Source organism: Bidens hawaiensis, unplaced genomic scaffold, assembly GCF_021521415.1.
Source record: "Bidens hawaiensis isolate Kalapana, Puna unplaced genomic scaffold, B.hawaiensis_p1.1 tig00014295_1, whole genome shotgun sequence".
NCBI lineage: Eukaryota > Viridiplantae > Streptophyta > Magnoliopsida > Asterales > Asteraceae > Bidens > Bidens hawaiensis.
In genome coordinates this window covers 647389-669932 of record NW_027492230.1, presented here as the reverse complement: position 1 = coordinate 669932, position 22544 = coordinate 647389, and the positions used below count along the sequence as shown (strand labels likewise).

Genomic DNA, 22544 nt, shown 5'->3' with positions numbered 1-22544 from the left:
GGTGTATTTCTTGTAATTGTAAACTAACAAGGTGCAGGGCAAAAACATATTTGATTTACTAACAAGAATGTGAAATTGATGAACTAATAGCCTAAATGGTGAACATTTAGGTAATCAATCCATTAGGATTGAAGATCATGGTTTGGATCCTCTTCGTTTTCAAAGGGTACGTTTTTATACAATTGCGATTTTAGTCTATTATTTGGTTCAGTGCAAAAAACGTGGGTCTTAGAATTTAGATAAACTTGTGTAACGAAAAGGAGGATATTGGAACCTTAAGCGTTGAATGTGGAGGCTAAGAACCTAATTCTCGCCGCGTTCCATATCACTACGATTTCAAAGTTGCGGTTGTGTTCATAAACGGTCTGTTACTACACCGTGAACCCCGTACTATTACGAACATGTGAAGATGAGAATCGTAAAATTTCGAATAGACCATGTAACTTTTTAATCTGGCCAGGAATAACGTTTTTGTCATTTATCCAGTCTTTTACACAATTAATTGCTTAATTTACATAGTTGTTTGCCTGTAATAATGTGATATTTTGATAACATATTTGAGGTGTTTTTGGCACTAGTTAAACCTCAACAATGATGCATTATGAAGTCCCGTTACTAAGTTAAGGCCCCAAAATTTCTTTATTAAAGTATTTGGGCCCATTATTTCCTTGTTAAAGCCCTGTTACCACGTCTCGTCACTTTGCAACCTTTGTTAAAGGCCCACAACAACACGTCTACAAATTTAAATGGCCATCTAGAGTATCTCAATAACGCATTTTTACGGATGTTTTTAGGTGTTGTCCACATCACTCATTTTTATCTATTGTGTGTAGTTTTTAACATGTATTTTTAAGTTGAGTTTTTTCACAACTACAAAAAAAACATGTCATTTTGCAGGTGGTGGAGATAGGGGATCATGAATAAAAAAATTGTAATGATATACAAAATTTTTGGGTGTTTTCAAAACTGTTTGTTTCTTTTGTGGGTTGTTTGGGAACTGAGATTTCTTATTTTAGTTTCTTATTAACTTATCACCTCACAACATAAACAATCATAAATAGCTTGTAACTTTTCAAAAACTTAATAAATTATAAATTTATGAAAATAAGCAATTCCAAACGCTTACTTAAACTGTTCTCTATATGGTGGGGCGCATCGAAGCCCCTCCACAGTATCACGTCAGCGCCGCGTAAGTATCGGAGGCATCGAAGCCCCAATCTATAATGCCCCGTTGTGGTTAAAGCCCCTTGGACGCCCCTATTATACATATATTTTTACTATATATAATACATCAAACAAGGGTAAATTAAGACACCCCATTTTTAAGTAATGTACAATTTTTAATGGCTAATGTATATATAACATGCAAGATAAGGACAAACTTGTCCATTATAAAATATGTCTTGAAATAGTTACAACATAGTATCCTCAAATTTACTCAACTTTTGTAAGTTTAAGAAATAATTACTCATTTGAACCTTTATCTTTACCCATATATTCATTTTAAATTTAATTGTAAATAACTTCCCACCAACGATTTTTCAACGGCCATAACTCTTTCATACGTTAATATTTTTTATAAAACATTGCACCATAAAAATGAGCATTTTACTGTCTTTAATTTGGGTATGGTTTTGCTATAATTTTTCAAATAAAAAAATTAACATATTACGTATGGGTATTCACAATTTGGTTTTAACGGTTTCTAAGTTATACCATGAACCAAACCGTTGGTTCGATTTTTTGTTATTGAGAACCGAAACGGAACCGTTGAAACTTTAAACTGAATCGTTACTAAAGGTTTGGTTTCAGTTATTGAACTTCAATAATAACTTTACCGTCCGATCCGGTTTTATATGGCCAATTTTCTGTATAAACCATAAACCAAACCCTTTGCTATGATTTGAACATTCGTAAATCGGCAGACCAAAAGTGATTATTGGTTCAAACGTTTTCAAGGTTTCAAACAAACCTTGAACATCCACACTTGTTACATGATTACTTTAATTTGTGTTCCTCGCTGCATCGCGCGGGCACCTGTCTAGTATATATATATATATATATATATATATATATATATATATATATATATATATATATATGTATGTGTGAGATTAAGAAAGCAAAGGCGCCTGGCGTTCCAAGGCCACCCCTCCCTCGCCGCCCCCAGCGGTGTGCCGCGGCCCCATACCTCCCTCTTCCACTCCCATAGCGACATGTCATATTATGGATGCTCTTACGTTATGAATGGGCAAAGCATCATAATCCATGACCATGTACGACACGGGGACCCACTAACACAAAACCACTCCAACTAACCCAAACCCAATGGCACTTCCGTAAATAACCAAAACACCAAAACCCATTTTAGTAACACCCAATATTATTTAATTCCCCCTGACAGCCTGCCAGCGCATACACTTTGTCATTACTATTATTATTATTATTATATTATTATTATTATTACTATACACAACCAATAGTCCTCACCATTTTGCTTCAAACCCAAAAACATGACAACTTCTATAACCAATCTTCTTCTTCTTATTACACTGGTCATCTCCGCCGTGTTTTTGCCTCCGGCTGCCGCCGGATTCGCCGACTTCAACTGGCTGCCGTCGCAAGGCGGAGACTGCAGCGGGTCGATCGGCGAGTGTATGACCGACGGAGGAGAGCTGGAGATGGAGTCGGAGAGCACCAGGCGTATTTTAGCAACGACTAGGTATATCAGCTATGGGGCGCTTCAAGGGAACAATGTCCCGTGCTCGCAAAGAGGTGCGTCGTATTATAATTGTCGGTCTGGTGGTCAAGCCAATCCGTACCAACGTGGTTGCAGTACTATTACTCGTTGCAGACGTTGATTATTATTATTATTATTATTATTATTATAATTTTTTTTTCTGAAATTATGGAGTTTTTTTTTTTTTAATTTTGTTTTATGTTTGATTCTGACTTTATTTTGTGTATGAAATTGAAAGAATTTGTGATTGATTTGATGTTTTGATTGTGTAATAATTGGTAGTATTTGGTTTCCATGTTTTTGGGGAATAATAATAATATTTTGTTCCAGGTAAATTTGAATTTATAAATTGATATTATTCATATTCCAAAACTAATATGCGCAATTGTGCGGTTTTGAAGTTTAAGGGTTTTAATTATTGCTGTAAAAATCCCGACTGCGCATGGTGTCAGCTAATTTTGATTAATTTTAAATAATTCTTAATTAATCCTCACCTTAATCACCAAATAGCAACTAACGATTACTAGAACAATATAATGGGACGAGAATCCCAAAAAGAAAAAAGAAGGGATTGCAGGATGATTGATGAACATTAAAAAAATGTGTTAGTTTACTCAATAATTCAAGCAATGGTTTAAAGGCATAGGTTGTAAAATAAACTACACTCCATGTGTGTCGGCAAGATTTAAATAGTATTGTTGAATAGGTAAAATATGTTTTTAATATCATACTTTAATAGATGGTTTTTATATTTTGTTCTTGGAATCACGACTCTTTCTTTCTTTGTTAATATCAAGGGTTTTTTTTTTTGGACATAATAATATTTAATATCATAGAAACATTCAAACGTTTTACAATAAAGTGGCAGGTAAGCGGGCAACAAGTTGCGTCGTAACCCCCTTTTGTATAGCAAACCCAATCCTACTAAAAACAAAGTTTCGATTCTTGTGGGCCGATACGTTACTATGCACAACTTTCTGAACCCTATTCAAAAGGTCAACGGCATCCGGAGCTAAGAAACCAAAAGGGTTAAACTTTGATTAAACATTTTTTATGTTTACCGTATACATCAATGGGCCGGGATCATCTTTAATATCAACAAGTCGGAAAACCAATGTGTTGCAATGGCTCTAATGTCTTCTCTGGTTACTTCGTTGGAAATTCCGAATCTAAACCCTCTTTCTATAGTTGTTTTAAACTAGTGCGTCAAGGCCGGGACACGACGAATGAACCCTAACACCTACGTCGGGTACCACATCGAAAGCCCGAAATCCAAACCCTCTCCCTATAGCTGCTTTAAACCGTCACGTTGTTGCTGTGATGCGACGAATGAACCCCTAACATCTACGCGAGTACTACGCAGAAAAACCCGAAATAATCCAAATGTTGTCTCTATAGTTGCTTTAAACCGGTGTGTTGCGAGGGTGCACAACAGTAACTCTGTTGGTATGAGACTGGTTCGTTATGATACTCGCGTATCCACAACAGTAATTGTTTTGTCATTTGGTGGTTGCATACAAGTAATTGAGCCGGCGCGATATGATCAAAGGGAAATGATAGTTATATAACTTCGAAATACATAATTTATAGATTTTCATCTTAAGAAAATGCAATTTATAAGAGAACAATACTAATCTTCTGTACCCACTTTTGTTTATCAATTATCATAAAGTATATAAATCAACATATTACATGATTTACATACTCTATATCATAGTAGTAGGTGAATCTATATCATAGTAGTAGCTTTAGGGTCGGTCATGGTGACGGCAGTAGAAAAAAAAATTAGGGTTTATGGACTTGTGGCTCTGATGCCATGAAAGTCAATGATGATATTATTGTGAATGAATATTACATGCCAATCATCCGAAATATATAGAGTATACATGACAACCTATTCCTATCAAGTATGGAAAGGAAATCATTATAATATATAGAGAATATAATACTCTAATATTAACGTGTGATGCTTTCTTCGTGTTATAGTATGTTTTGTTCTACCTATTATTTTTAGAACTCATTGGAATTGAAAGAAATGTTTAATAAGCTCCAAACAATTTAAGAAGCTTTATGTTGCAAGGATGATTTGTTTTGTTCTACCTATTATCTTTATGTCGACAACATGGTGATGGTCAGAAATGATACCACAAAGATGTAAGTGCGAAAGAGTGAACTCAAGGATTTCTTGGCATTGAGGTGGTCCGTACTCCGTACCAAAGATGGTTTAGTGATAAGCAAACTACATTATGTGCTTTACATTCTTAAAAGATTGCGGGTTACGAGGATAGAAGCTAAGTTCGTAAACCTTAAAATCGAAAGATATAAAATGAACCCTAGTGATGTAGGCCGCTGTCGTCACATTAAGGGTAGGTTGCTCCACCTACAAGCCACGAGGCCTAATATTCTACACAATCAATGTTTTGAGTAAATTTGTTATCAATCCATGACAACCACACTTGGATGACGTTTATTGAGTCCTACAGTATCCAAAGGGGATGTTGGGCAGGGAGTTCTTTTATCACATGAGGGTGGTACTTTCACTTCATATATATTGTGATTCCGTCTAGCTCGGATGTCCTTACATCTATAAATTACACTTGGTAGAGCGCCAACTTCTTGAAGACAAAGTAGTTAGTTGTCTCTTGTTCATCAGCTAAAGTTGAATATCGGTCCATGGGATCAATCGTTAGTGAAGTTCTTTGGGTAAGATGGGTTCGAACGAAGTTAGGCATCCAGTTTACTAAACCCACTCTCTTGTTTTGTTATAATCAGAATGACATGTAGATAAGTAGATTGAACCAATCATATAATTACTTTCTAAGATTTATAACGACTAACCTCACTCCCTCGAAGGGCCATCTCTTCAATACAAGTTTCGTTTTACATCATTTCATTAGTTAGTAGTGTATTTGTATGATCCCTTTGAACATACTAGCAACTTGGCAAAAAGAATAACTATTTGGGTTTTAGGGTTTACTGAAAAGAAATTTTTGTTTTATTTTTTAACATTTTTTTTAACGTACGACAGTTTAGATTACTGACGGGTCATTTGGCTCACCTGATCATCACCATTTTTCAGACATAAAGTCTTGGGGCTTTAGGCTGACATGCCCCGATGTCCGTCATGAATAAGATGGAATACTTATATCTATTCCTTTTGCTTATATAAATGAATATAAACCAGTAGTAGTAGTTACGAATATGCTTATTTAATATATTTATATATTTATTTACGTCTCAAGCATTAAAAACGATTTTGGATACATAAAATAGTAAAAGAAATACAAGCACTTTGGATATTTTTTTCCTATGATCTCGGAAAGAGATATAAATACTTTAAATGCAATTAAAATTGATGTACAATACTTAGAATGCAATTAAAATGATGAGTTATAATGACATAGAATGATAGAAACTCATCGTGATCGTTTTTTGATAATTAATGTTATAAAACCAAAACCATTTAATATGTAAAAAGTTATATGGCTATTTATATATTTAATTAATAATAGCACAAGATTTATCAAATTTATATTTTCACAAGTATATTAAGTCTATTCTATTTTAATTTTTATTATATTAGTTACATAAATTATTGATTTTTGTTTCATACATCCTTATTCAGTTTATTTTTCTTTCACTTATTCAATGTATAAGTTATTCTTTATTAACAAAAATAGTAAGGATAATAATGAGGAGCAACCACGTAGTATTTTAGAGAAATCAACTTTGTTGATAGATAAAATAACCTAAATAGTTATATACCTTTTCTAGTTAAATTTGTTAATCCTAATGAAAATGTGGCGTGTGCAAGTGACACATGACATATGTGCCCAAGCCATCGACCTAGAAGCGATCACGTGCAACATACGCACAAGTAGATGTTATTGTGCGTTTAAGGACACACAAGTAGATGTTTTTGTGCGCTTATGGACACTAGGTTGTTATTTTGTCACTGTTAATAGAAAAGAAAGAAAAAAAACTTTTATAAATGAAGTATAATTGTTTTTCTTATCACATTCACTTGAATAATTTCAAATGAGAGAAAATTGCATAAGTGGTCCATCTGATTAGACCAAATGGCAAGTTTGGTCCCATAACTTAAAAACTTAAAACTGTAAACCTAGTTTAAACATTTTTGAAATGGTTGCACGTTTAGTCCATATCATTATTCCCATTTATTTTTTAATGGAAAAGTTACATCATGTGTCATTCATGTGAGTGTAAGTGTATATTTTCAGATAAATTTATAAGGTCCAAAGTTAGAGTACTCCAGATAAGTTTGTGAGGTCGAATGTGTAGTTTTCGCATTAGTTCTTGTAACAGGCTGTTAAAAATGCATTCAAACAAACATATAGCCTTTTTTTCCATTTTTCACAATCATGATATGAAGGATTAATCTTGAATATTAATAAAGTTAAGGGTTTATTATGTTATATTTATTTTACTTAATTAAATTGTAGTAGGTTTAGGAAAGAAGTCTTGAAGAGCAAGTTTAGTAGGTCTATATATAGGGTCTAGATTATCAGTTTTATGAGAGAGAGTTGTTTCTCCTAGTAAGAGTTAAGAGAGAGTTAAGGAGTCTCATCTCCATTACGTTTGATAAGTTCGTGAAGTTCGTTTGTTAAGTTCGTTTATTATATGAAAGGAGTTGTGAGTTGTCACCCCAATATCGTGTGTTCGTTTGTTTGATAAGTTCGTTTGATATAATTGTTTGATCCGTCTGGGCCAACATGATACGCATGTTATGCATCCCTAAGGCGGAAATAGGAAGAACATGTGAACCCGCAACCTCTAACAAGTTACAATTTAGATATCATATTAACATTCATAACTTTTGTGTAGATTAACCACATGTAACCAGAGGCAGACCCACATAGTGTGATTGATACTGATAGAAACATAGTCAGCACTACATAATCTCCAAGTAGGATGCACATTTCCTTAAACTCACACTGATGTATTAGGTCGAGCAGTTGATGTCCATACCAAACATTCATGTGCATTAGGTCAACATTCATGTGCCATTTAACCTTCATTAATTTCAAAAACATTCGTAGTTGATGCTGATGGCTACCTTTCACATTTCAATAAAGTGTTGCATTATGATTGTTTGTACTCATCCTACTCTTCTGACAATGATACACGCCTGTAAATGAGTTTTTCTTATGTGTGACAATTGGTTGACGAGTTAACGAGTTAAAATATATTGGTGAAAACAATCATGGCCCATATATTTATTCGCTTAATGGAAGTCAACCGTAACTGGAATCACTTAAAACCATGTAACTTTTTTTTAATGGAAATTTCATTATGTGACTTCATAAAAACATCCAAACGATTTACAATGAAGTGGCAGGTAAGCGGGCAACAAGCTGCGTCGACCTCACAGGAGTGTCCCTAAGTGTCCCCTCTTGTTGGGATTAGGGACACTGGATTTGTAGCAGGCCAGGCAGCATTGAAGGCGACATCGGGCAAGGTTGCTAAACACGAGAGAGCTTGTTTGGAGAATCAACACGTGTTTATCCCCTTCGCCTTTGACACTTTTGGTTTCTTAGCTCCGGATGCCGTGGACCTTTTGAATAAGGTTCAGAAAGTTGTGTATAGTAACGTATCAGGCCATAAGAATCAAAACTTTGTTTTTAGTCGGATTGGGTTTGCTATCCAAAAGGGGGTTGCGGCGCAGCTTGTTGCCCGCTTACCATGTAACCAATTTCTGTAAACATGTCCTTGGTTTTTAAAAGTGTGAGTCCCACCGGGATGATAGAATTAGGGTGCAAAAACACACTTCCAGACTGCGCTCAAGTCGATTTTCTGTGTGTTACATGTCAAACAGGTTGATTGGTGATCACAAGTTGGCTAGTTGCAAATGACTTGTAACCAAGATGTAAACAGATTGTAATAAAGGTGTAAAGGCTTAAACCGGCGATAAAAGTTTGGCGGATTAATTTAAAAATCATCAACTTTCAAGAAATGTAATTGTACACAAATTTGAATATAAAGCTTACAACTAGTTCAGTCATATTGTACAAGAGTCTTTATTGATCATAACCTTTTGCTTTTAGAAAGATCAAAAAAGTTTCATCAACAATAAAGACATCCCCTATTTCTTTCTCTTTCTTATGTAGGAAGATGTACCTTAGTCCTTAAGCAAATATAACACAAAAATCATTCAAAAAAGCAATTTCAAACTAAAACTAAAACAACATATCTGTAGCCATCAGTAACATGGCCAACCAAACAAATACACTTTTCAATAACATTATGTATGATAATAATTTCAAATCATAAAATGGGGTATTCAATATTCATGTTCAAAGTTCAAACACCCTAAAACAGCAACATAACAAGATATCAAGCAAAATAAGAAACAAATAATTCACGGTTTTGAAATTCTAAATGCGGTAAGCAATAAGCAAAACAAAAGTTACACCATAACCAGATCTCATTCATCATCTTTCGGTGGTACTGCGGGAGGTGGTGGGCCCTCGGCTCCCATTTCTGCTCTAAGATCATTAATGCTCTGCTCCAACTCGCTAATCCGTTCTCCCATCTCATCGAGTGAGTTTCTGTTAAGGTAACTTAATAGAACTCTGTAATAATAGTTAAATTTTATGTGACCCAAATGAAAATTTTATGTTTTCACAGTATTTTGACTATAGAATAGTAATAAAGAAATATGTAAAAAAGGATATTCTTTGATACGATGGAGTCTGACATTGTTTGGAATCTGTTTTGCTGCAAAGAGAAAACTAATCAGTACAAATTCGAAGTGTGATTGTAATGTAATTAGAGAACCACACTAGCATTTAGGCCTGTAAACGAACTGAATGTTCAGTAAATCGTTCCACGGAACATGAACATAAAAATTTGTTCATTCGTTTATGTTTGTTCATTTACGTTCGTTTGTTTATGTTGGTTTACATATTTATTTAGATTTATACCGATACTAACTGGATTGTCATGTATCAGCTCATCACCCAATCATATTTTAGAGCTAACGAACCAGAACACGTTCATTTTCTTCGTTCACTTACGTTTGTTAATGTTTGTTCGGATTTACGTTCGTTTAGAATATAAATGTACGAACATAAACAAAGACAAACATGTTCATTTTCTTCACGAACAAACATGAAAAAGAAATTCGTTCATTTAAATGTCCATGTTTGTTCGGTTTGTTTACAGGACTACTAGCATTTGCAAGCTTACCATCTGTTGGAGAAGAGTTTGAACCTGCCAAAACAATGGTGTTAATATTAGTTAATGCCAGGAAATTGCAATCTACAAACTAATAAATGGAAGTCCTGTTAACTATTAATAAAGGACTTGGTGAAATCATGGTTTATAATCAGGAAGCAGATTAAAAAAACTTGTCTCTTCGATGAACACATTCACTTAAATTTGTATCTAAGTGTATAAGTAATGCACTATCAGTTACAGAGGCCGTCAGTACTATATTACTAGTGTGCTTATTGAAGTATTGAAAAGTTCATAGAGCAAGGTTCTAATCAATGTTTTAGAGCAATATATATCCAAACTTCATTGTTGTGATTAGTGGCAAACTCACGTATTTCCTTAGATTCAGGTTATTTGCAAATATAATCATAATTTTCAATAGCGAATAGCGTTCAATAGCGGCAAGCTATCTATATGCCACGTAGCAACATCGATGAAGTAGTGCCCGCAATCATGTTTAGCGATAAAGTAGTAGATTTTCCTTTTTTATATTTTACATTTAAGTAGTCAACCAAAATAGCAATTACAATCAATATGAACACTCACACAACCAAAATAGCAACTATAATCAATAAATACCACCAAATAGCCTAGAAAACGCTATCTATATCAACAAGAAGGGATATAAGGCAGGAAATGATTGATCAGTACCAAATATGAGCATTCAAGAACATAATATTTAAATCAAATAAACATAGATTTGAAGTAAGGTGACAGACACGATATCGGCCATATGTTTGTTAGTTTCAATAGTTCTATAAGTATCAATTAGAATTATAGTGACATGTAACATAATCCAAACACATTTAACTAGGAATTTTTTGCAGTTGAAATAATGTAAGATATGCATAACATGTCACTCGATTTTTACCTAACAAAATTTAAGTAATAATAATAATAATAATAAGAGGGTAAAAAACTTACAAACTGTGTCATATCAGCAGTATTTTGCTTTCCATCTCCGGAATCTTTTGCTTCCTGTAAACAAATAATTATATATATGCAATTCATAATTCTTCACATTCATTATATTATATTGTTTCCTTGTATAGAGAACATGAACATCAATGTGCCAATAGCATTTCAAAACCGTATCAATTAGCGTACATTATTAAGCTAAACAAATCGTAATTCAGATCTAAAAACAACGAAAATCCATTATTCCGTGGCAGATCTGTGACACTTTAGGTTAATTATTCCAAATATAATCGTTAGGGCATTTGAGTGTAACGTTGAGAATCAAATGATGAATCGAACGGAATTATTACGGATTTAATAGAAGGTTATAATCATGAAATTATTATTATTATGAAAGAAAAAGGAGTTGCGTACCATTATTGAAGTGAATGTGGATTTGATTTAGCGCTGTGGTTTCTGCAATTTGGTTTCTTTGATTGATCTCATTCAGCTTTTGCTTTTGTGTAATTTAATTACTTAATTACCACTTTGCCACACCATTCATTGTTAAAGGATTAAAATGTAAAAATAAAAACATTAAATTTCAAATTTTCAAAAATATAATTATTTTATCATTATTATTACTATTATTGAAATCAATAATTCATTTGTAAACTTTTGTTTTCTACTGAAAGTGCACAAAGGCAGTTTTTAAGTTTTAGTTTTTTCGTTAAGAGTAACAGTAGATAAATTTTGTTTGAAATAAAACAAAATATTGAACTGAGACCTTAGATATAATATTATGAAGCATACAGAAATCATTATTAAGCATGATTATAAAAGTTGTATTGATTCCAAACATGAAAGTAAAAAAAAAAACGATTATATAATATTCTATCAGAATTCTACTCATTGACCCCGAACACATTTTTATCTGCTTCTCGGAAAAACGAAGATTGAGGTAAATATGATTTACGAAAACTATAATGTTTGTAAAACAACCTTACATTTTAAAACGCAATTTAGGAGGTTTTTAAGTGACCAAAGGAGTGATGCTTTAGCGGTTCAAGTCTCACTTTTGATAAAATATCATACATGAGTAAGGATTTTACTATAGTGGATCTTCTAGTGATGTGTTTTCCCTGAAATTGGCGGGCCGAATCACCAGCGTAGTATGCAATCGCGGGCATTCATAGTCTTTTGATAACGGATGTACCCGAGTGACCTGGCTTTGTTGGTTGTTAGAAAAAGCTTTTTGTATGTTCAAAGTGTCTATAGAGTGACTTTCAACTTGCATGCTTATCCAGCCCAACCCATTTGACTTGTTTGTCGTAACTAAAGTCCCTACGCTTAACAGTAAACACGTTGACCTGTTATAAAATAAATCCCAAAAAGCTCATATGCATGAGTAAAAATTCCAAGCTACCACTAATGAATAATGATACATTGCAAAACAACGTTTCTATGTATCGGGTTTTACACCGTGCGTAGTATGGCGCTTTCCTCACCCAAAAAGCCCACAAAGTGCCGGGAACACCGCCCCTTCGGGGTGCTTTGGAAGGGGGGCGCTTCCCACAAAGCGCTGGTGGGGGAGAAAAGGTAGAATGTGATTGGTTGCTTTATTTGTTATTTTTTTAAATATAAAATAATGACGTGGCGTCACATGACGTGAAACGCTTTCGTAAGGGATCCATCAACTACACAAGTCTACGAAAAAGCATGGGCTTATAGTGTTTCCAATGTAAATGCTCTAATAGTTAAGTAGGCCGGTCGAGCTGGCCCAACCAAACAGGCCCATTTGATACGTTGATTATAGTTAATATAGTTTTCGGTTGGAATTTTCTTCAAAACCAGCTAAAGCAAGCAGATCATCATATTATATTCTTAAATTCTAGAAAAGAACATTCTTTGGGTTTTAAGTAGTTTAAAAAATAGTTAACCAAGATTTTATAAAAAATACAACATAATATAAAATGTCAATAGTATATTAAAAATTGAAAAATTAAATGTAGTTTTTTTTTAAATTTGATACGTAATTCATATATATATATATATATATATCTTTTTTTCTTTTCAGCTACTTTGATGTATGGAACTATAGATGGATTACGTGAATACACAATAGTTATAATTTTCTTGTTTTGTCGGCTCCTTATCATTCATCAGACTTAAACTTAAGACTTCCTAAAACTTCCTCACGTCAAAGACGAGAACTATGATAGTTACAACTTACAAGTTACAACTATGTTAATGACGACTGTTTTTAGAAGATACGTTATCTCGACAACCGTCAATGTGAAGTAACAATATACAAAAGTCCCAAAAAAAATATACCAAAAACGGATAATGCATTTGACCAGATCCTACAAACACACATACGTGGCACTACACTCGTTCACGTGGCAACCCCTAACCCAATTTTCCACTCCTCACCACCTTCTCAAGACACTTGTCACCATACTCATACCCATCTTCCCGCGAAAACCCTATAAAACACCACCTCAAAACCCCATAAATCAACATTAACATTAATATCCACCATGGATTCCACCACACAAGATTTAAAACACAGAACCAAAGACCAATCTCCAACTCTTCAAGATGACACCAACATAAATACTCAGTCAAAGCAACGCAGGCGCGCGATCCCGAGACGTAGCATCCGCTCGCTTGCCGTCGGGATCGCGATCCCGCTTGCTCTCACCTTAGCAAACATCCATGTTCAGCTGGAACCGAAGCTACCGAACCGTCCAAAAGCCCTTCTGGATCCCACCGCTATGGGCTCTACATTTATGTTGTTTGGCTTCGGCTTTCGTAATGGGGTTATCGGCCTGGCTCGTGTGGGCCGAGGGCGGGTTTCATCAGAATCCGTCTACGATTGGGTTTTACTTGGGTCAGCTTGGTCTGAGCTTGGCTTGGGACCCGATATTTTTTAAGATGGGTGCGGTGAGGCTCGGGTTGTTGGTGTGTTTGGGTCAGATGGCGACTATGTGGTCTTGTTCGAAGATGTTTGGGCGGGTTAATTCGACTGCAGGTGACTTGGTGAAGCTTTGTTTGATCTGGTCCGGGTTTTTAACGCTTGTGAACTTGTATTTTGTGGTTTAAATGTTTAATGGCTTAATCTATACATGCAAAGAGATGGTGACGGTTTTTTGTAAATAGAAGTTTCTGTTTTAATATGTTATCTGGTTTGGTTATACGCTCCGCTATATAATAAGAAGTCATGTTCGTGTTTTGTTTAAAAGCGCGTTTTCGTTTAATGGGATTTGACTATAAACATTGGGGCAACCTCCTGCCCACCACAGGCGGATTAGCATTGCAAGAAGGGTGGCCAGGCGCACACCTTTTGAAACTTTAGCAATATTAAGCCCCGTGTCCAAACCAATTAAAATAAAATCCAATTCTAATCAGTTAATTAAACCAATTAAAATCTAATTCTAATTGGTTAATTTTGATTTGGAAGAAGAATACCATATCACTGGACAGAAATTAAAATCTAATCCTAATTGGTTAATTTTGATATGTAAGAAGAATACCTTATTATTAATATTATTATAATTAGTAGTAGTTTTTTTTTATATAACTGTTAAACTTTTTTTTTTTTTTTTTTTTTCATACACATGTTCTTAGAGCCGAGGGTCTCTCTGGAAGCCACCTCTTTATTCCTTTGGATAGAGGTACGGTGTGCCTACATCCCACCCTCCCCAGACCCTACCTATAGCTCTGCTGTCGGTGGGATTTTACTGGGTATGATTGATTGATTGATTGATTGAAGAAGAATACTATATCACTAGACCGATACCACTAGTTTGCAATTACAAGGTCTGATTATATAGGTGAGTGAAGAAACACTAACCGGACCCCGGACAGATTACTGGTAACCTGGGGGTTAGATAGATGTTTCCCACGAGGGGTTAGACCCTTGGAAGATGGTTCTTCTGATAACCTGCAAAACAGACACCGTGAGCTCGTCACTAAGAAGGGGGGGGGTTCCTCCTTGTGACCACCCTCCGGCGTGAGAATCAGACTAGATTGCTCTTTAAATATAAAAGTATATTAAGAGATTGCTAGAGCAGATATCAAGTATAATATGATGATAATGTGATAAGATATGATAGGATGAGATGGTCATACCATTTGTGGTATTTATAGCCGAAGGTAGGTTTCCAAGGAGGTATGGCCGGCTGCAACAGTGTTCCTGTTCCACCAACAGTAGCCTACGCACGTGCCCTGCTGGTAGTTGGTGGGTAGGTAGCGGCTGATAGCGACCAGGCCTGCTGTATACTATTCCTTTTCTACCAACTGCCGGCTACGCAAGTGGTATGACAATAGTTGGTGAGTAGGCAGCGGCTAATAGTGACATACAGTGTAGGAGCATGCTGCTCGCCATACTGTTGTCCATAAGCTGTCGTATCTTTAGTCAGATCTTTTTCCCATACCTCGTCAGGTACAGTACAGAAGATCTTCCCGTATCGTACGGACTGGCTTATTTGGGCGGGAGTATTCCCCCTCCCGCCCTTATGCGGGATTGTTCCCGGCTTCGCTCATTCCTTCAGGTGACACTGAATGATTGAGAGCTAAGTGCCTTGTGCGTGTAGCCTTGCTGCGCGGGTGGCCTTCCCTAATGGCTTGTATCCGAGGCTGCGGGGACAGGCGGAGTCCTTCACCATTGGGAGGCATTTCCTGCGGGACCAGCTTGCGTACTGCGCGTAAGGACGTCACGTCTCTGAGCATGGTTGGTCCTGCGGATCCAGTTGGTTTTTGCGCAGACGTCCCTGTTTAAGGTGAGTCTTGCGGGTCCAACTGGGCTCTGCTGGGACCTACCTCTTCAAGTCCCCCCAGTCCAATGTTCTTCTCATGCGTGTTTAATAAAGTGAGGTGAACTTTTGGACTTAAGCAAAGGGTTTTGAAGGGTTTTTTAAGGTTTTCCATGGGGATTCTTCCCGCGGAAGTCCTTGTCACTTGCAGAAATTCCCGAGTTTCCTTCTTGGTCTTTGGGTATGATGCGGGTAGGTCTGTAACCTCCTCGCAAGTCAGGAGCGTTGAGTCCCACTTGTGTGGACTCTCCATGAGGTTTTGGTAGTTTTGAACATAGTGATCAATTATGTTAAAACCACCAATTCCATCCTGGAGCTTCAAACAACGTAGTTCTCGACGTTCCCGCTATGCGGGGATGTTATTTCCGTTTCCGCAAGCATTGCCCAGAAGATCCTTCTTGGTTTCAATTCCCAGCGGAGCGCTAGGTATGTGAAGGGTTTTGCCTTAACACTGTACCAGCGCTCGTCTTACGGTTACTTTACTTCCAAGGTATTCCTGGCGTCAATTCCCTGCGGGTGCTAGGTATGTGAAGGGTTTTGCCTTTACACTGTACCCGCACCCGTCTTACAGTTACTTGGTTGCCGAAGAATATTTGGCTTCAATTCCCTGCGGGTGCTAGGTATGTGAAGGGTTTTGCCTTTACACTGTACCCGCATCCGTCTTACGGTTACTTGTTTGCCAAGGTTTTACTTGGCTCCAATTCCCTGCGGGTGCTAGGTGCGTGAAGGCTTTTGCCTTTACACTGTACCCGCATCCGTCTTACGGTTACTTGTTTGCCAAGGTTTTACTTGGCTCCAATTCCCTGCGGGTGCTAGGTGCGTGAAGGCTTTTGCCTTTACACTGTACCCGCATCCGTCTTACGGTTACTTGTTTGCCAAGGTTTTACTTGGCTCCAATTCCCTGCGGGTGCTAGGTGCGTGAAGGGTTTTGCCTTTACACTGTACCCGCATCCGTCTTACGGTTACTTGTTTGCCAAGGGGTATTTTCCCGCTTACTTTTTAATATTTTTAAATTTTGAATTTTGAAATTCGAAAGGTTGGTGGAAAGATAGGAACAGTCCAAACCTCTGAAACGTCGTGCGACGGTTTCTTCTGACTGTGTCAGGACGTGCAGGAAGTTATGGTGACGTGACATTATATGGTCATTCCAGACGCTTTTCAGGCGCGTGGGCGCGATTTTTCGGGCGCGTGGCCATGAAATTACTGGCACACGTCCTTTCAACAGCTGTTTCCAGCTTGCTTTTTGCCACGTGTCATAGTTTCATTGCACCTTCGATTTCTCTCTCCTCCGCATTAAATTCACCGCATTAATTGCGATTAGTATATAAAGGGGAAGAGGGTCCTTTGTAATTCACATCTTCACTTCTTCTCTTCATCTCTAAGGCGATTTCTGGTGAATACTCCCTTATTCAGTTGAGCATTCCTCCGAAATCGTTTCTTCTTCCTCTGCAATATGTCTTCCCATGATGCTGAAGCTGTAGCCGACGATAGGAGTACTGCTGGCGAGTGCCAGTGTGCTCTACCTGTCGATCAGTACCAGTATGTCGTCAGGAAATTCATGCTTGAGTCTCTTGAGCCTGAGTTTCCTGAACCCCACCAGACTGTGTACGATGCCCCCAGTGGCAAGATCGGGGTATATGCTGCATTCTTTGTTTATGGGAACCTTAGGTTCCCATTGACAAAGTTTATGTACCGTGTCTTGGAGAGGCACGGTGTGCACCTGACCGAGGTGCATCCGATGGCGATTGCCAAGATCCGGCACTTCGAGTGGGTGTGCCGGATTCTGGTTATTGAGCCCTATGTGGACCGCCTGATGACCTTCTATACTTGGAGGTGCATCCAGGGGTGGTACACCCTGACAACCCGTATTAAGGGTTTGAAGATCTGCGTGACCGAGCGCAGTCTCCGATCGTGGAAGCGGGAGTTCTTCTACATTTCTGCCCGCGCCATCCCTATTGCCATGAAGTTTAAGAAGGGACAAGCGCTTTCGAGCCTTCACGCTTCCAGCTACCAGGAGGCGGAATGGTTCGCGAAGATATCCCGGGTCCAATCTCCGGTTTACCGGTTTGCGGAGTCCGGGATGGTGATGCTGGGGATGAGCCGGGTATGGAAGGATGCGTCCCGGTTTCCCATCCTTCTCGAATACGGTTTGAACTCTATTCCTTATGGTATGTCTTGTCTTTCTTGCTGATATGAGTTTGTCTTCTAACCGTTTCTTTTCTTTCAGAGGGGAACGATTTGGAGTCGCTCCTGTACCCGCGGGAAGCTGACGGTCCCGTGCGGGTGGGCACTCGTGCTCTAGACGAGAACGAGTTGCCAATCCTGGAGCAAACGGCGGATCGGTTTGTGGAGGTCTACCCGCTGGGCCACGAGATCCTGAGCCAACGGCGGCCAGGTAAGGCGTTATTCTCTCCTCCACCCCTCAATGCTGTACCCGCTGCTGGAATTCCTGACATCCTGTCTTCTTCTGAGGAATCCGCAGATGGTCCTCCGCTGGTGCGGAAGAAGAGGGCTGCCGGCGGGAAAGGGAAGGAGAAGGCGGCCTCCACAGCCGATCCAGTGCTCCTATCTGACGCCGAGTCAGATAATGAAGAGGTGGCGGGGAACCCCGGTGGTGAGAAGACCACTGTTCCGGAGGCTACTACTGTTACCTCCGGAGAACCAACGACGACGACGGTGACCGACATCAAGAGACCGGCTCCATCGGGCTCGTCCCCGCCCGTCCGTACGTTCAGGCTCAAGAAAACCCGTAAGTACAACTTCCTTTAGCTTTTATCTTCATAGCTTAATATCATTTAACACTTATCTTCTTGTGCAGGCGTGGATGTTGACGCATTCCAAGGTGGAGCGCAGAGGAGTACCTCTCCGCCGATGACGGTAGGCTCGGTCAGCCTACCTGAGGCGACGACCCAGGCGCCTGCGCCTGTTTCCGCTGGATCAGTTGCTCAGTCCCTTGAGCCGACTGTTCCAGCCGAGATGACGTCACCGCCGGTGGTAAGTGCGATTTTTACAGCATCTTTCACCGAGCCGGCGGTTACGATTGCTGCGGATTCTGCGGCAGCGACTGCGGCGGCTGCCACCATGCCCCCGCCACCGGCACCGACGGCCGGCCCATCAGGTACGCATGGGAGTACTCGCCAATCTTTGCCACCTTCCCATCTGCCTGACCTTTTGGATGGGTTTCCTTTGGGTTCAGGTGATGGGTTCGGCGGCTATCGGCCTGTTATAGACCCTACAGGTGCGTAGGGTTCCTTTGGCCCTTTTTCACTTTTATTTTTTATCATCTTTTCCTAACTGCTTTTTCGTTTTTTGCAGTGTCGGATTCCAATGAAGTGTATGTTCCGCGATGGAACATACGCCGAGGAACAACCCTTCGTACCCCTGTGGAGTGCGTGGAATGGGCTCGCCACGCTGCTCCCCATGGTGCGTTGGGGGAAGCCATGGCTAGCTACCAGGAGGGTAGGCTAACCAATGAGCTTCGGGTTCTCCAGGCCCGGATGCAGCCGCGCGTCGAGCTGCTTTGTCGTGAAAACGATAAGTTAAAAGCAGCTCGCGCCAAGGAAGTATCTCAAGCGCGGGCTCTTCGGGAGGAGAACCAAAAGTTGGCCGCAGCTGCTGCGGAGAAGGAGAAGGCCTTCAAGGCCCTCGAGGTTGAGGTTCAAGCGCGACTCGAGGCCCGCTCCAAGGCTGCCCAAGCTGTTAACGAACAACTTCGGCTGGCTAAGGAGACTGCGAGGAACGCAACCGAGAGGGCCACCAAGGCTGAAGCCGTTGCTGAGCCTTTACGCGTGGAGAACGAGGAGCTCAAGGCCAAATTGGAGGCTCTCCAACGTGCTCATGATGCCTTGGCGATGGAGGATGCCAAGAAGCTTCAAGAGATCCTGGACCAGAGGGGCGTGCTTGATCACACCGAGCGGAAGCTTAAGGGCGTTGAAGAGGCTGCTGCAAAGGAAGTGCTACTTGCCAACCTTAACAAAAGCGAAGCCGAACGCGCCCGCACCCAAGCTCAAGCCGCCCTCCAAGAAGTTCTGGTTGCCAAGGAATGGCTTCTTCGAGAAGCGTTGCCTCAGGTAGGTTTGGCTTTACGTCTTCACGCTTTCCTTTGTACATAGAAAAGGTGCTTGACACTTGTATATTTTCTTTTGTAGGTTGTGCATCGGGTTTTCTCAGAGACATCCTACGACGATGCTATGAGCGCAGCCCTCAACGCTTCTCACGAGGATGGGGAACGGGCCGGCTTCCTGCTTGGTCTAGGGTTCGTTGAGAAAGGCTTCCCGCCTTCCAACTTCCCTTTGTACAATGTTGATACTGAAGCCATATATGACCAAGCAGTAAATCAATACGCCGCCTTCCCGCATCCAGTGGTGGAGAAGGTGAACCAAGTAGCTGCTGCTGATGATGGGTTAGCTATCTTTAAAGCCTTCCTCGAACCGCCCCGTTCTTCTGATGGAGTGGGTCCAAGTGGAAGCGGCCCTGAAGCTTGATCCTGAAGATCCCTTCCCGTTGCTAGGATAGTCTTGTACAGATGTATTTATTTTCTTTTCGTAGGCGGGTAGTTACCCGGCCATTTTTGTAATAATCCGTTTGTGAAATATTAATCTTTTTGCGCATAAGATTGTTATTTCCTTCTTTGGGTTTCTTGCTTTATAAACTTATGACTTGCATACTTAGTTTAAATTAGCAATTTTCCAAGTGTAGAATAAGTTAACCTGTTGAACGTGGTTGATAATGGGTTAAAGTTTTGCTTCCTCTTTCATGATTGTGCGGGTAGAACCGTCACTTGCACTTAGTAGGATGGCTAAACTTTAACCTTTATCTGACCTGCGTGTAGGTTTTCCTCATCTTTTGAGGATAAGTGAACCTTTGAACGTGGTCGATAATGGGTGTGAAGTTTTGCTTCCTCTTTCTTGATTGTGCGGGTAGAACCGTCACTTGCACTTAGTAGGATGGCAAAGCTTTACCCATATCTGACCTGCGTGTAGGTTTTCCTCATCCTTTGAGGATAAGTTAACCTTTGAACGTGGTTGATAATAGGTGTGAAGTTTTGCTTCCTCTTTCGTGATTGTGCGGGTAGGACCGTCACTTGCACTTAGTAGGATGGCAAAACTTTACCCATATCTGACCTGCGTGTAGGTTTTCCTCATCCTTTGAGGATAAGTTAACCTTTGAACGTGGTTGATAATAGGTGTGAAGTTTTGCTTCCTCTTTCGTGATTGTGCGGGTAGGACCGTCACTTGCACTTAGTAGGATGGCAAAACTTTACCCATATCTGACCTGCGTGTAGGTTTTCCTCATCCTTTTAAGAATTTTGTTTCAAACCGTTCGACGCGCGGTTGTCAATAGGTAGTGTTCAGTTTCCTTTCAAGATTCATGCGGATAGACCGGCACTTTCATTTAATGGGATAATTGAACTCTTCCCCTTCAACTGACCTGCGTGAAGGTTTGTCACGTTATTGGGTTTGTGCGGGTAGGACCGCCTTCCCACGCAACGACTTCACGTAATGTGAATGCCGTTACCAGTGTTCAGAAAAGTATAAATGTAAAATCATCAGCTTCGATGTTCTAAAGAGAATCATTTCCATTAGAAGTGGCTCTTGGCCTTTTCTTTACAAATTGGAATTGATTTACATGCAAACTGTGTAAATAAGCTCCCTTCCATATTGTTGGGATGGGAGTGCCATCGAGCCGATACGCACCTGGTTCGGGATCTCGTTCTTTACGCAGCATGTAGTCTCGACATTGAAGCTGGAATTTTTATTCGTGTTTACCCCAGCTGGGGTTCTACACGCACCCGCCTGTTCAGCCTTTATTGCGCCACGAGGTGCGCGAGCGTCCCATCTCTGACAAATGCTTCGACCATGTCTTTTACGTATATGCATTCTTCAGTGTTGTGGCCTTTTGTCTTGTGAAAGTCACAGTATTTGCTCCGATCAGCATCGTGACGATGTCGGATTATTGGAGGCTTTGGCCACGGGAGCTCTTCAGTGGCGAATATCTCAGTGACGCTTTTGGTGAGTGGCGTCCATCTGGAGTTTCGGTGCGGCTGTACATTATCCTTTCCGCCCAATCGATGTTGCAAGCCGGATGAGGTGTCAAAGTTTACCCTTGACTGCCAAATGCCTAGCTTCCGCTTTTTATTTAATCGGGCGGTGAGGACGTTGTCTTCTCTCGTCTTCTGAGTGTAGAGGTTTGTGCTCTGGGGGAGATCTCTACCCAGTTGCTTCTCCGTTTCCGCATAGCGTTTTGCTGCTGTCATGATGGCATCCCATGTGGATGGCATGCCATCTTTACCCGTTAGGGTGCGGATGAGCTCTGGGTCATGCGCGCCCTGGATGAAGGCAGCGCGAACAAGATCTTCGCTGATATTGCCCAAACTTAGCTTCTTTGAGTTGAAGCGAGTGATGAAGTTTGGCAGAGATTCATCTTCTTCTCGTATGCATTTGAGGATTGTCCATTGCTCCTCGGTATACTTCCGTTGCTGGCTGAAGTGTTGGCTAAACTTCTGCTGGAAGTCTGCCCAGTCGTAGATGTGGTTGACCGGTAGACGATCAAACCAAGCTCTAGCAGCCCCAACAAGCGTCATTTGGAACATGTAGCACCACGTGGGTTCCGTCCAATTGCTGACGGTTGCCCCCGCTATGAACCTGTTCAAATGATCGTCTGGATCAGATATACCGTCATATGTGCCTATGTTAGGCATTTGTTTGGCACTCTTTGGGGCGATTGCTTCCGCAATGTCCCTTGCAAACTTGGACGTTCCTGCATTTGCAACGTTTGGTCTGAACGTTTTGGAGAAGTCTCGTGGACTTCCACCTGTGCTTTTTGGTTTGAAGGCTTGTCCAAAATGCCTTTTC

The 22544-nt window shown here is 39.9% G+C and overlaps 2 protein-coding genes and 1 pseudogene across 2 annotated transcripts; 2 read left to right on the top strand and 1 right to left on the bottom strand.

The window, feature by feature from the left end:
- The first annotated feature begins 2513 nt into the window (after nucleotides 1–2513).
- On the top strand, nucleotides 2514–2861 carry LOC143546227 (rapid alkalinization factor-like). Its single transcript, XM_077037933.1, has one exon. It carries the CDS (start codon nucleotides 2514–2516, stop codon nucleotides 2859–2861), a length of 348 nt encoding a protein of 115 aa, XP_076894048.1.
- A 5611-nt stretch (nucleotides 2862–8472) lies between these two features.
- LOC143546250 (heat shock factor-binding protein-like) lies at nucleotides 8473–11406 on the bottom strand. The gene is made up of 5 exons (XM_077037952.1): nucleotides 11309–11406; nucleotides 10901–10954; nucleotides 9950–9973; nucleotides 9436–9478; nucleotides 8473–9301 (listed from the first exon to the last, which is right to left on the bottom strand). The coding sequence occupies exons 1-5, from the start codon at nucleotides 11309–11311 to the stop codon at nucleotides 9186–9188; spliced, it is 240 nt and encodes a 79-aa protein (XP_076894067.1). The 5' UTR covers nucleotides 11312–11406; the 3' UTR covers nucleotides 8473–9185.
- Nucleotides 11407–13401: 1995 nt separating this feature from the next.
- Nucleotides 13402–14125, top strand: LOC143546249 (translocator protein homolog pseudogene; annotated as a pseudogene).
- The last annotated feature ends 8419 nt before the right edge of the window (nucleotides 14126–22544 follow it).

Bases quoted from the DNA above. Each gene is read 5' to 3' on its own strand.
- LOC143546250 (XM_077037952.1), bottom strand. The intron at 9,974-10,900 runs GTAAGTTTTTTA...TTGTTTTGGCAG, and splicing joins CTGCTGATATGACACAGTTT to GTTCAAACTCTTCTCCAACA. The intron at 9,479-9,949 runs GTAAGCTTGCAA...TTCTCTTTGCAG, and splicing joins AAACTCTTCTCCAACAGATG to CAAAACAGATTCCAAACAAT.
- LOC143546227 (XM_077037933.1), top strand. From the start codon at position 2,514: ATGACAACTTCTATAACCAATCTTCTTCTTCTTATTACACTGGTCATC.